This window comes from Oratosquilla oratoria, unplaced genomic scaffold (assembly GCF_046742065.1).
Source record: "Oratosquilla oratoria isolate Oo_2021 unplaced genomic scaffold, ASM4674206v1 SCAFFOLD50, whole genome shotgun sequence".
NCBI classification, from domain to species: domain Eukaryota; kingdom Metazoa; phylum Arthropoda; class Malacostraca; order Stomatopoda; family Squillidae; genus Oratosquilla; species Oratosquilla oratoria.
The window spans coordinates 804,944-817,500 of NW_027467714.1; the positions used below are offsets into that span (position 1 = coordinate 804,944).

General features: G+C 39.4%; 2 protein-coding genes across 15 annotated transcripts in view; one reads left to right on the top strand and one right to left on the bottom strand.

Moving 5' to 3' along the window:
* osp (myosin phosphatase Rho interacting protein outspread) overlaps positions 1-12,557 on the top strand; it is a 600,580-nt gene that overhangs the window by 211,535 nt on the left and 376,488 nt on the right. The window lies entirely within an intron of this gene.
* Positions 11,415-12,557, bottom strand: part of LOC143023539 (uncharacterized) — a 279,586-nt gene continuing 278,443 nt past the window's right edge. The window contains exons 2-3 of the mRNA XM_076182094.1: positions 11,836-11,977; positions 11,415-11,706 (exon numbers count right to left, since the gene is read on the bottom strand). Coding sequence (XP_076038209.1) covers positions 11,954-11,977 — 24 coding nt within the window. The 3' untranslated portion in view covers positions 11,415-11,706; positions 11,836-11,953. The remainder of the gene's footprint in view (positions 11,707-11,835; positions 11,978-12,557) is intronic.

Below are 12,557 nucleotides of genomic sequence, written 5' to 3' on the forward strand. Positions count from 1 at the left end.
GTGCATCTTAATAGGTCATCTAAATCAAGTACTTATAAAAAGCTTGTAATATAAATATGACTATTGCTTTTAGATACTTCATTATGTTGAAAGATATGAATTTGAACCAGACTGAAATGACAGTTGTTTTACCCATAGTAAATTATATATCTATATCTTTCATTGAAGTGTTGGCTAGAATACTAGATTTCAATGCATTCAAGTGTAGGCAAGAATGCTTGAAGTGCAGGATATTCTCAGAAATATTTCCCCCAGATCTCTAATTTATGCATGTCTTCCTCTTGGAAGCATGTGTGTATTTGTTATGGTATACAGTAATTGGAAATCAAGGATATAGATGAAGGTGGAACTGTACATGACTACTGCAGAAGATCAAAGTGGCTTTTCACCATATGGATGAAGAAATTATGAAAATTTTATTGAAACCCTGATCTGTCCAAGTATGGTTCCCACACAGAGTGAAGGATGTCAGCAAGATCATGAGAATACAAAAGGCAGCAACCAAACTGGTGGTCCTGGAGCCGCAGCGTCTACGTCATGGAACCACCCCCGAACCTCAAGAGTTGGGGGCCAAACAGCAGCAACCAGCCCTGGCCACCGGCTCTACGCAGGTGGCACTGATCCCCAAGAGGAGCTATGACTGCCTTGGGGAGTACCACAATCCTTTTTCTGAACATGCAATGTTAGGTTTTTTCTGCACCGAGGGGTGATTTTCCGGCGATCACCCCTCTTCTTCTACTTTTAGCCAGAGATGTAGAGAGCAATCCTGGGCCCACCACAAAATACACATGCCCAACATGCTCTAAACCCATTACCTCGAGCAGACAGACAAAGGGCTCAGTTCAGTGCAGTATGTGCAAAAACTGGGCCCACCTCACTTGTACAACACTTGCTGACACAAACCAATACACAAACACTTGGACATGTTCTTCCTGCCCTCCAGTAACCCCACTCCCACCTCCCCAACCACAGCCAGCACCCTTACCCACTCCCAATTTCCCTTTGCCCTTATCCCCAATCAGTACTCCCCTTCCTTTGTCCCCAATCTCTCCTTTCCCCCCTCTAACCCAGATCCTATACCTTCCCCATTAACACCCCAACCTCAACCCCAAATGGCAACATACAACACATACAGAACACACAACATCAACATATTACAACACAACATTGACGGTATTAACACGAAAAAACATGAACTCGAACACTTTCTTAAACAATACAACATACACATTGCAATTATACAAGAAACAAAACTAAGACACTCGCACAAAACACCATCATTTCATAATTACACCACCATCAGACAAGACCGGACCGACGGCAATGGTGGTGGACTCATCACCCTGATCCATCACACTATCTGTTTTGTGGACACAAGTGCCATAACCAAAATTCTCCTCCCTACCACAGATAACACTACAGAAATCCAATCCATTCGAATCTGCATAGGCAACAAATCAACATTGACAATAGTTAACATGTACATTCCCCCACAATCATCCCCCACAGTTCCAAACACCTTCAGGCCTCAATTTAGCCAACTAGCCTCAATCCCCAACCTGATCATGGGTGGTGACTTCAATGCCAAGTCGTCTGCCTGGTATGTCGACAACCCTGACACAGACAGAGAGCTTGATATACAGACTCAGCTTGACTCGTTGACTATCATGAACAACACACATAATCATACACATATCCCACACCAAGCCCTCTACACTCCCTCCTCTCCTGATATCACCTTTTGCTCCCCCTGCCTAACCCCAACAACATCTTGGAGAGTGGTCGGAACCCTAGTTCTGACCACCTTCCAATCATCATCACCACCAAAACTAGATGCACCCCAGTTGGCCACACACACATACACCAATTACAAGAGAGCTAACTGGGAAGCTTTTACTGAAGAGACAGAACAACATTTTGAAACACTTAACAGTACACCAATCACAAACATAAACAATGCTGTGCACATTTTTAATACAATCATACAAAACCCAGACAAGAGATGCATCCCTAGAGGCAACAGAAAATCACACAACCCCAACTTAACACCAGAAATCCAAGGCCTCATCAGACAACGAGACACGCTTAAACACAATACCCCCACACCTATCCCTCAAAACATAGCAGACCAAATACAAACACTAAACACTGTGATTGCCAATAAAATACACGAACAAAAAACACAAAATAGGCAAAACTTTATTAATACACTTGATCACAAAACAAACACCAGCAAATTGTACAAAACACTCAACAGCATTACACTATCCAACAGTAACACAACACGCTCTCATGCAACAATAATCACAACAACAGACAATCTACCCTCAAACAAACAACAAGCAAACACACTCATAAATCATTTTGCACAGACAAGCCATCTCACTTCTCACCCTGATGACCGACGCACTATTCGACGTAAGAAAGATTTTCCCACAGACTCAGACTATACACCCTTCATAGACAGTCAGACAAAACACATAATACATAATCTGAAGCACTCATCTGCCTGTGGCGCAGCTAACATAAGTAACATCCACCCAAAACACATTGGACCACAAGGTATACACGCACTCACAAACATTGCAAACTACAGCTATTCACACAACACTATACCCGACATCTGGAAGCATGGTAAAATAATCACCATTCCAAAACCGAACAAAGACCCAACAATCCCAACATCGCACCGCCCAATCACACTTCTCTGCACCCCCTCTAAAGTCATTGAACGCCTAATACTTAAACTTGTCACACCACATATTCCCCTTGCTGACTCATAACACAGTTTTAGGCCACTACACTCCACAAACACTCTTCTGATAAACCTCACACAAAGAATTTTAGATGGCATCAATTCAGATAGGCCCCACTACAGAACACTTCTTATAACATTAGACATTAGTAAAGCTTTTGATGCTATCCCCTGCCACAACCTAACAAATAAAATATATAACACAGACATGCACAATAACACCAAAAGATGGCTGGCCAATTATCTGGCAGGTAGGAATGCTTGTGTGTCATATAATGGCCAATCATTGCACATCAGAAACATTAAGAATGGAGTACCACAGGGCTCTGTTCTATCCCCCACACTCTTTAATCTATACATGCATGATTTACCCACACCAGACACCTCAGAAATACAAATCTCTTCCTACACAGACGACATAACAATCACATGCACACATCGTAACACAGACAAAGCTGCAGAAATAATCCAGCCATACCTTGATACACTCAACACATGGTTTATCACAAACAGACTCAAAATAGCTCCAACCAAATCTATAGCAACACTTCTCACCAACTGGACAAAAGAACACAAATACATACCTCATCTCTACATCAACAACACTCTAATACCGCACACAAACACACCAAAAATTCTTGGTGTAACATATGATACATCCATGTCTTTCAAACAACACATCACAAACATAAAAAACAAATGCACACCTAGACTTAATGCACTTAGTCAATCACTGGAACAACATTTGGACAAAACAAAGAAACTAACACAACAATATACAAACAATGCATACACTCAGTGATGAATTATGCGAGTCCTGCATGGGCTCCTAATCTCAGTGAGACACACCACAACACCCTTCAAATCATACAAAATAAAACCCTAAAAACACTTACAGGCTGCACAAATACAACACCTACAGACCATTTACACCATGAAACAAAAGTCCTCAAAGTCAAGGACCACCTCGACATGAGAGGCACACAAACACTTGCCGCAGCCACCACAAACACATCACACCCGCTACACTACATAGCAGAACACCCACACACACCAAGAAACATTAAAACAACACCCAAAGACCTGTATCACACACAGATACTCTCTTCTCTTCCTCCACAACCACCAAATACCAGCCTCCGGAAACATATTCATAATCATATCACTCACCGCTCCATTAACACACTGAAAGACAACACACTGCTGCATGCCAGACCCCCTGATATCCACCCTTCTGAATCCTCTCTCTCACGAAAGGACAGAGTCCACCTGGCCAGACTGCGGTGCGGCCACCACCCAGCACTTCCAAGCTACCAGAAGAGGCTGGATGACTGCATTGTGAACAGCTGCCCAGGATGTAACACTTCACCCCATACCATACAACACATAATGGAAGACTGCATTATACACAATCATGCACGCAAACAACACAACATACACTCTATAAAGGATTTGTGGGAAAACCCAGTTTCGGTTGTGGCATTCCTTGGGGAGATGGGACTGCTCGGACAGACAGTCTAGGGAAAACAAACAACAACAACAACAACCAAACTGGTCCCCAGCCTAGGTGATAAAACATACGAAGAAAAGACTAAAAGCACTGAGTCTGTCAACTTTGAATGATCAAAAAGAAAGAGGTGATGTCATTATAGTATTCAGGTCACTAGAGGGGATAGACTGTATTGACAGAAGAAATCTCCTGATGAAAGATGGGAGGTCATGAGAACAAAATAAGAAAAACCTCATGTGTAATGCATGTGAAGAAATAGTTTTCCATATAGATGTATAAATTCTTGGAATAGCTTAGGAAGTGAAATAGCTCAACCTCAAACAGTACATGAGTTTAAATATGGAAATGATGATTGGAAATCAAGGATATAGATTAAGTTGGAACTTGACATGAATTTGAGGCAAAGTATGATGAAAAAATTAGAGAATGGAAGATGACCCAATGAATGTTGCTCCTTTCCTGTATACTCCAATTAGGTAAATGCAGTTAAATACAAATAGCCCATTCTGTGCTGTGCAGAGGTCTGGTTATGCCTAAGCCAACCCCTTTAATATATGCACCAAAAATTCAAGTATAAGGCCTAGTACTGAGAAATATTTTGAGAGAGGAAGATTTTTTTAATATATAGATACAAATGAAACACACACACTTTATTTGATGTAGATATAAATTAACCACATTTGTAAAGTTCTTTTCCCCAATGATCTGATTGTATGCTTTTTTTTTTTACTATATTATATAATATATATATATATATACATATATATATATATATATATAATATAGATATATATAGATATATAATAGCAGATCATTTCCTGGTGGAAGGTAAATTGAGAGTGGAGAATAGGTGGAGAAAGAGGAAAAGGGCAGAAGGTAGGGAGGTACTTAGAGTGAACTGCTTAAATGAGGAAAAAAAGGAGAATGGATATAAGAAATTGAGAGGGGAGTGGGAGAGAGTAAAGGGTAGAGTAGAACTAGGAGTGGAGGAGGAATGGGGATGGTTCAAGGAGTGAGTCATAAGGTGTGCAAAGATAGTGTGTGGAACAAGGAGGGCGGGAGGAAATAGAAGGAAGGGTAGTGAGTGGTGGGATGAGGAAGCAAAGAAGGGTGTAGAAGAGAAGCAGGCATTCATAGATTGGCTACAAATTAGGACGAGGTAATCGTATGAGAGGTACAAAGTAAAGAGAAAGGAAGTTAAGCATAAGATAGAGGAAGCAAAGAGGAGAGCAGATGTGAAATGGGGAAAGAGTGTGACAGAAAATTTTGAAAGTAATTACAAGAGGAAGAGGAGGCAAATCAAGTAGAGAAGAAAAGGTAAAAGGTGCAGATGGAGAGATGATAATGGAAGAGAAGGCAGTGAGAGGAAGGTGGGCAGTGTATTTTAGGGAGCTGCTAAATTTCAAGGAGGATAGGGTGGGAAAGGTAGTTGCAGTGGGACGCGCTAAGAAAATGAGAGTGATGAGTGAGGAAAATGGAGGAGAAATAGGGAAAGATGAAGTGAAAGCAGCTGTTAAGATGATGAGGGCAGGTAAGGCACCTGGGTTGGATGGATGACATGCAGAATGTCTGAAGAAAGGAGGAACAGTAATGGTGGACTGGCTGTTGAGGTTATTTAGTGTTTGTTTAACCCCTTCGTTACCGACCCGTCAACCTTACATAACAAACGTTTGAAACCGTGCCACGAATTGCTGGAGCCTTATGTTTGTAAACACAGACACTTGCCACCACGTGGGTAAAAATAACCCAGAAACCGAGGCCTTGAGAGCCCTCAATACACACAGCTTATAACTGTGACACATGCATGTCACAGGGAGCACGCTCGGTTCCTGGTGGGTGCACTCAGCCGTGACACGCAGGTGTCACAAAACACACATCCGGTACTCAAGGGGTTAAGAGAGGGTAGAGTGCTGGAGGACTGGAGGAGTTCCTGTATAGTTCCGCTTTACAAAGGAAAGGGGGACAAGTGTGAGTGTAGTAGTTACAGGGGGATCAGATTGTAGAGTGTAGTTGGGAAGGTTTATGGAAGGGTCTTAATTGAGAGGATTAGGAGAGGAACAGAGGGAGTAATTGGTGAGGAAGAGTGTGGTTTTAGGACAGGTAGGGGATGTGTAGATCAGATTTTTGTGGTAAGGCAGATATGTGAGAAAGCTATAGGAAAAGGTAAGGATGTTTTTTGGGCTTTTATGGATCTGGAAAAGGCTTATGGCAGGGTAGACAGGAAGGCACTGTGGGAGATACTGCAGATATATAGGATAGGAGGAAAGCTGTTAAGAGCAGTCAAGAGTTTGTATGAGAGTATTAGAGCTTGCGTTACGATTAGAAATGGAGAGAGTGAATGGTTTGAGGTAAAGGTGGGACTTTGTCAGGGATGTGTTATGTCACCCTGGCTGTTCAATCTGTACATGGATGGGGTGGTGCGAGAGGTGAATGCAAGGGTAGTGGGTCGGGTTGGAGATGATTAAAGAAAATGGAGAAAAGTGGGAGGTGAGCCAGTTGTTGTTTGCTGACAACACTGCGCTTGTAGCAGGATCAGAGGAGGGATTGAGGAAGTTAGTGACAGAGTTTGAGAAGGTGTGTGAAAGAAGGAAGCTGAAGATAAATGTGGGTAAAAGTAAGGTGATGAGATGTACAAGGGGAGAGAGTAACAGTAGGCTGGAAGTGAGCATTAAGGGTGAGAAACTGGAGGAAGTGGATAGTTTCAGATACTTGGGTGCAAATGTGACAGGAAAGGGAGGAATGGGGGTGGAGGTAGAATGTAGATTGAGAGAAATGAGTAAATGCCTTGATGGATTAAAAAGTGTAATGAGAAATGGACCTTTGGGAATGGATGCTAAGAGGAGGTTATATGAAGGAGTGATTGTGCCAAAAGCAATGTACGGGGCAGAAACATGGAACATAAGAGAGGAAGAGAGAAGGAGTTTGAATGTGTTTAGAGATGAACTGTCTGAGAAGTATGATAGGGGTTACTAGGCTAGATAGAGTGAGAAATGAGGAGGAGAACAGAGGTGGAAAGGGAGCTGGGAGATAGGGTTGATGAAAGAATATTAGGATGGTTTGGACACATGGAAAGAATGAGTGAAGAAAGATTAGTGAAAGAGGTGTGGAAGGAGTGAATATGAGGGGGCGTCCTAGGATGAGATGGATGGATGGGGTGAAAGGGGCTTTGGGGAAGAGAGGAATGTCTGTAGAGGAGGGAGGGGAGAGGACAGAAGATAGGGGTGAATGGAGAAGGGTTGTGTATAGATGAGGCTGTGATGCATGAGGGGGAGTGGGTGGGGGATGGGGGGTGAGGAAGTATCTATGAGAAAAAAATTGACGCAGCCCGAAGGGAATTCTTCCCGTCTTCTCCTTTTCTGAATGAGGGGATGGAGAGGTGGGGTCGCCGAAATTATGAAGCGGCCTTGCTGTGGAAGTACTGTGTCTTGCGACACTGCTTCTGACCCAGGGCAATGGACAGGATACAGGGATGACCCATCATCCAGGAGCTGCCAAGATATGATGGAGGGAGGAGGGTGGAGGGGAGTGGAATATAAGGGAAATGAAATGGGTGGGAAAGTTGGGGCGCCTATAATTTTGCGCCCAAACTTTTCGTGGCTACTGTATATATTATTCATATATATGTATATATATATATATATATATGTATATATATATATATATATATGTATATATATATATATTTATGTATATATATGTATATATATTTATGTATATATATGTATATATATATATATTTATGTATATATATGTATATATATATATTTATGTATATATGTATATATATTCATATATATGTATATATATTAATATATATATATATATGTATATATGTATATATATATATATATTTATGTATATACTGTATGTATATATGTATATATATATATATATTTATGTATATACTGTATGTATATATGTATATATATATATATATATTTATGTATATACTGTATGTATATATGTATATATATATATATTTATGTATATATATGTATATATATATATATATATTTATGTATGTATATATATATGTATGTATATATATATATATATATATATATATATGTATATATATATATATGTATATATATATATATGTATGTATATATATATATTTATATATATATATGTATGCATATATATATATATATGTATATATATATATATATATGTATATATATATATATATATGTATATATATGTATATATATATATGTACATATATATATGCAAAGGGGGACGGAGAGGGGGGGTCGCCGATTAAATGGAGCGGCCTCGCTGTGGATGTACTGTGTCTTGCGACACTGCTTCTGACCCAGGGCGGTGGGCAGGGTGCAGGGATGACCCGTCATCCAGGAGGTGCTCAGATGAGAGGAAGGGTGGGAGGGATGTGGAGTGTATTTAGAGATGAAATGGGTGGGAGTGTTTTTATGCCTTTCCCCTTTTGGCTACCTCCCTTGGAAGGGGGAAAAAGCCTTGGTATATGTATGTATGTATATATATATGTATGTATATATATATATGTATGTATATATATATGTATGTATATATATATGTATATATATATGTATGTATATATATATGTATGTATATATATATGTATGTATGTATATATATGTATGTATGTATATATATGTATATATATATGTATGTATATATATATGTATGTATATATATATTTATGTATGTATACAGGGCTGTTTCTAGCTTGGTGGGGGCCCTAGGCAAGAGGAGGTTAGGGGCCCTCAAAAGTTAGAGAGATAGACAGATTGGTATTTCATTTATACCTGTGAAGTTTGCCAAACAGTAATTAAACGACTTCTATATCTTTTGATGGTGTTAAAGGATGCAAGTAACTATTACACCATATCTATCTATTTAAACATTTATTTTAACTTAACATCACAGTCTCTGAATACAAACCACACTTCAAAATATTGGTAACTTAACATCACAGTCTCTGAATACAAACCACACTCCAAAATAGTAGTAACTTAACATCACAGTCTCTGAATACAAACCACCACCAACTGCATTGTATTGGGCTCAAAATATCTGCTTTCTGGCTTTTTTTACTAGCAAAATCATCAATGATGTCTTCATACAACACGTCTTTCCCCACTTCATGGTTGATGCTGATTATTGCAAGACCACTGAGTCGCTCCTGCCCCATAGATGATCTTAAATAGGTCTTGATGAGTTTCAGCTTCGAAAAGCTCCTCTCTGCTGAGGCCACAGTCACAGGCAGAGTACAGGCAATTCTCAGTGCAACCCACAGATTGGGATACAATTCCTCAAAAATGTTTTTTGTGGATAAAGGTGAGGAGCTCAAGAGCAGTCATTTCGTCTGAGGGCAAACTTGTAAGTGTTTAACTTCCATAGCCAGTTCCTTTCCATCAATGTCACTCATTTCCAGAGGTTAATGTCTTGCATAGTTTGTCACACTGGTTGTTCAATGACTGATCATCCAGTTTCTGGAAATTGACCAGCACTCCAAATTGGTCTCTTTACTTCACTCAGAGTTTTAAATCTATCAGTTAAGGATTGAATGGTAGTGTCAACAACAACATTAAAGAATATTATTTCTAGCCTCTTCATTGCATCTGCAATGGGCTCATCTGCGGCCCCATAAGCAAAGTGTCTTTTTGTACTTCTTAATCTCTTTTCTTTGAGTACAGCCTCTACATTCATTTTCTCACACATATCTTTAGCAGAGACTTGAGCTGAAGTGAATCCAATTCTGTAATTAGTCAGAGATGTTTTCGCTTTAGTAAGGAGGTCAACTGCCACATCAAGCTGCATTTTAGGAGACTGCAGGAGCTTACTGACATGGTTTCACAATGTGTAGAATGTCATACCATATGACTGTGCAAATGATAAATCGGTATGACCCCACCTCTTCTGCCAGACTTTGGGTTTCAGCCTTGGTCAGGGGATCAGACACTTCCCTGACCTTCAACAAAGCTTCCCTTATATTAGAGACCTGATACCGCACAGCTTCTATGCTATTAATACGGCTCTCCCATCTTGTGTCACTCCAGGTCTTGAGTGCAACAGTGACATAATCTTTTAGGATTGCCCATCTTTGTGGTGAGGCTGAAAATAGGTTGTACAGTTTCTGAACAGTGCCGAAATAGCTAGTGGCATCTATTGAAGCTGTTGCTGCATCAGATTATCATCAAGTTTAGGGAATGTGCTCCACATGGAACATAGAGTGCACGAGGGTTCTTCTCAAGAAGTCTGGCTTGAACTCCTTTGTTTCTCCCTTTCATGTTGGCACCATTATCATATGATTGTCCTCTGCACTCTTCAAGGAGAATATTCAGTTACTTCAGTTTTCTTTATAATTAGAGATGACAAACCAAGACCTGTTGTTTTCAGAAGCTACAAGGAACCCCATAAAATGTTCCTTAATTTCTGGTTTTCTTATCCATTTTGACAGTCCTTATGACGACTGACATCTGTTCTTGATGGCTTACATCGGGAGTACAGTCCAAAATAATTGAATAATATTTGGGACTGTTTAACTTCAGTCACCATTGTGTCCATTATTTTAGTACTCGACTGAAGCAAATAAGTTCATTTTGGATGATATTTCCAAGGTAGCTGGAATGACTGAACTGGCCACTCTCAACACGCTCAATGTGCTGCTTCATGACAGGATCAAATTTTAGCAAGCAGCTCCACCTCTTTTAGAAAATATCCCATTATTTTCTGGTGTAACGTGTTTAATAAACCTCTAAATGCAAGATTTCTCTCAGCTAGAGATTAGATGATGGAGATTAAGTGAGTCAGGACATCTCTCATCCAGCGCCTCTTTTCCGCCTCCGGTAGTGTCCTTTTGAGTTTGGTCTATTGCCTTTCCAGTTTGCAAATGGAGCTGTAAATCTTTCCATGTGTGGCGGCCTGTGTTCTGGGCTGCTTTCATGACTTTTTAAAAGTGCTGCACCAAGTTTTTCCAGTCTGTCAGTCCTTCTGTCACTAATTTTTGTTCCTATGTTGAAAATAATTTACAACAAAAGCAGTAGAGGGCATTTTTTGTTTTTGAGTAGATAAGCCAAGTCCGCTTCATCTTTTCTCCATTAACCAATGTTCTAAAAAAATAATGATAATGAAAACTTCTTTTCCGTCTTCTTTTTTGGGGAAATGTGAAATCAGAACTAATCTGAAATGGCCCTCTACCTACTGCATCCGTTCTAAATGCATCAGACAGAATGGTTGGCCAGTTAGCAGGATCTAGTGGTTTAGAATAAATGGGAGGCTGCTCAGAAGTAGATGATGCCTTGTGTGGTTCTGGGGAATGTGGTGGTCTTGGTGGCAGTACAGCTTCCTGGACAGATCCTGATGAATGTGATGGCACTGGAGCATCCTGTTCAGGAAGTTTCAGAATATTCCTCTGGCTTGCTGTCTGGAGCTCCAATAAATTTTAGAATTGATCCTGCAAAATTACAAATTTTCCTTAGATGATTAGGCGTTAGTCTAAAATAATACTCACCATTCAGAAAACATAATAAAACCAAACTTTAATATGTTTCTTTAAATTATTAAATAAACGATAATGAATTACCTTTTTCTTTTGACCATTTTTCTTCGTCAAATTTCTTTTTCTTTCGTTTCTCTCTGCTCCGCTGAGATAAATTCGTTTTGATGCCATTACGGGAATGATGATTGGCGAGTCTTAGAGTCTAATGTAGGCCTAGCACAGAAATCTGTTAAGTGAAAACCTTATAAATACATGGAATCAATTTTACATACACGATATTCGAGTAGAATAGATATGATTATTTTTATCAGTATAGGCCTAAAACAGATATCTGTAAAGTGTAAACCTTTTAAATACCCTTAAATAAAAATAATTCTACATACACGAAATTCGGGTAGACCTGAAAGGTGAACAGATGGGTGATTGTTGAGCCTGTGGTTATCTTAATATTATATACAAACTAGAGAAACGGACCACACGACAAACGGAATAGAATTCATGTATTTTTTGTCACTTCCTTTTGAGCTAACCTCGGTCCTGCCATCTAGTGTTTTTTTCATTAGGTAGGTGAAGTGAGAAAATAAATAATCATAATTTTTATAATAAAGAAATAAGCGAATAAATGAATAAGGGATTGGATAAAATATCGATACAAAATAAACAAAATTGAACATATGAACATATATGAACATTAAATATTGAAAAAGGTGGAAGAGGTAAACATTCCATAGAATACAAACATTTCCTATTGTGCATACAAATATGATAAAAGGAATTCCAACTTACAGTCACAGAACACACAAACT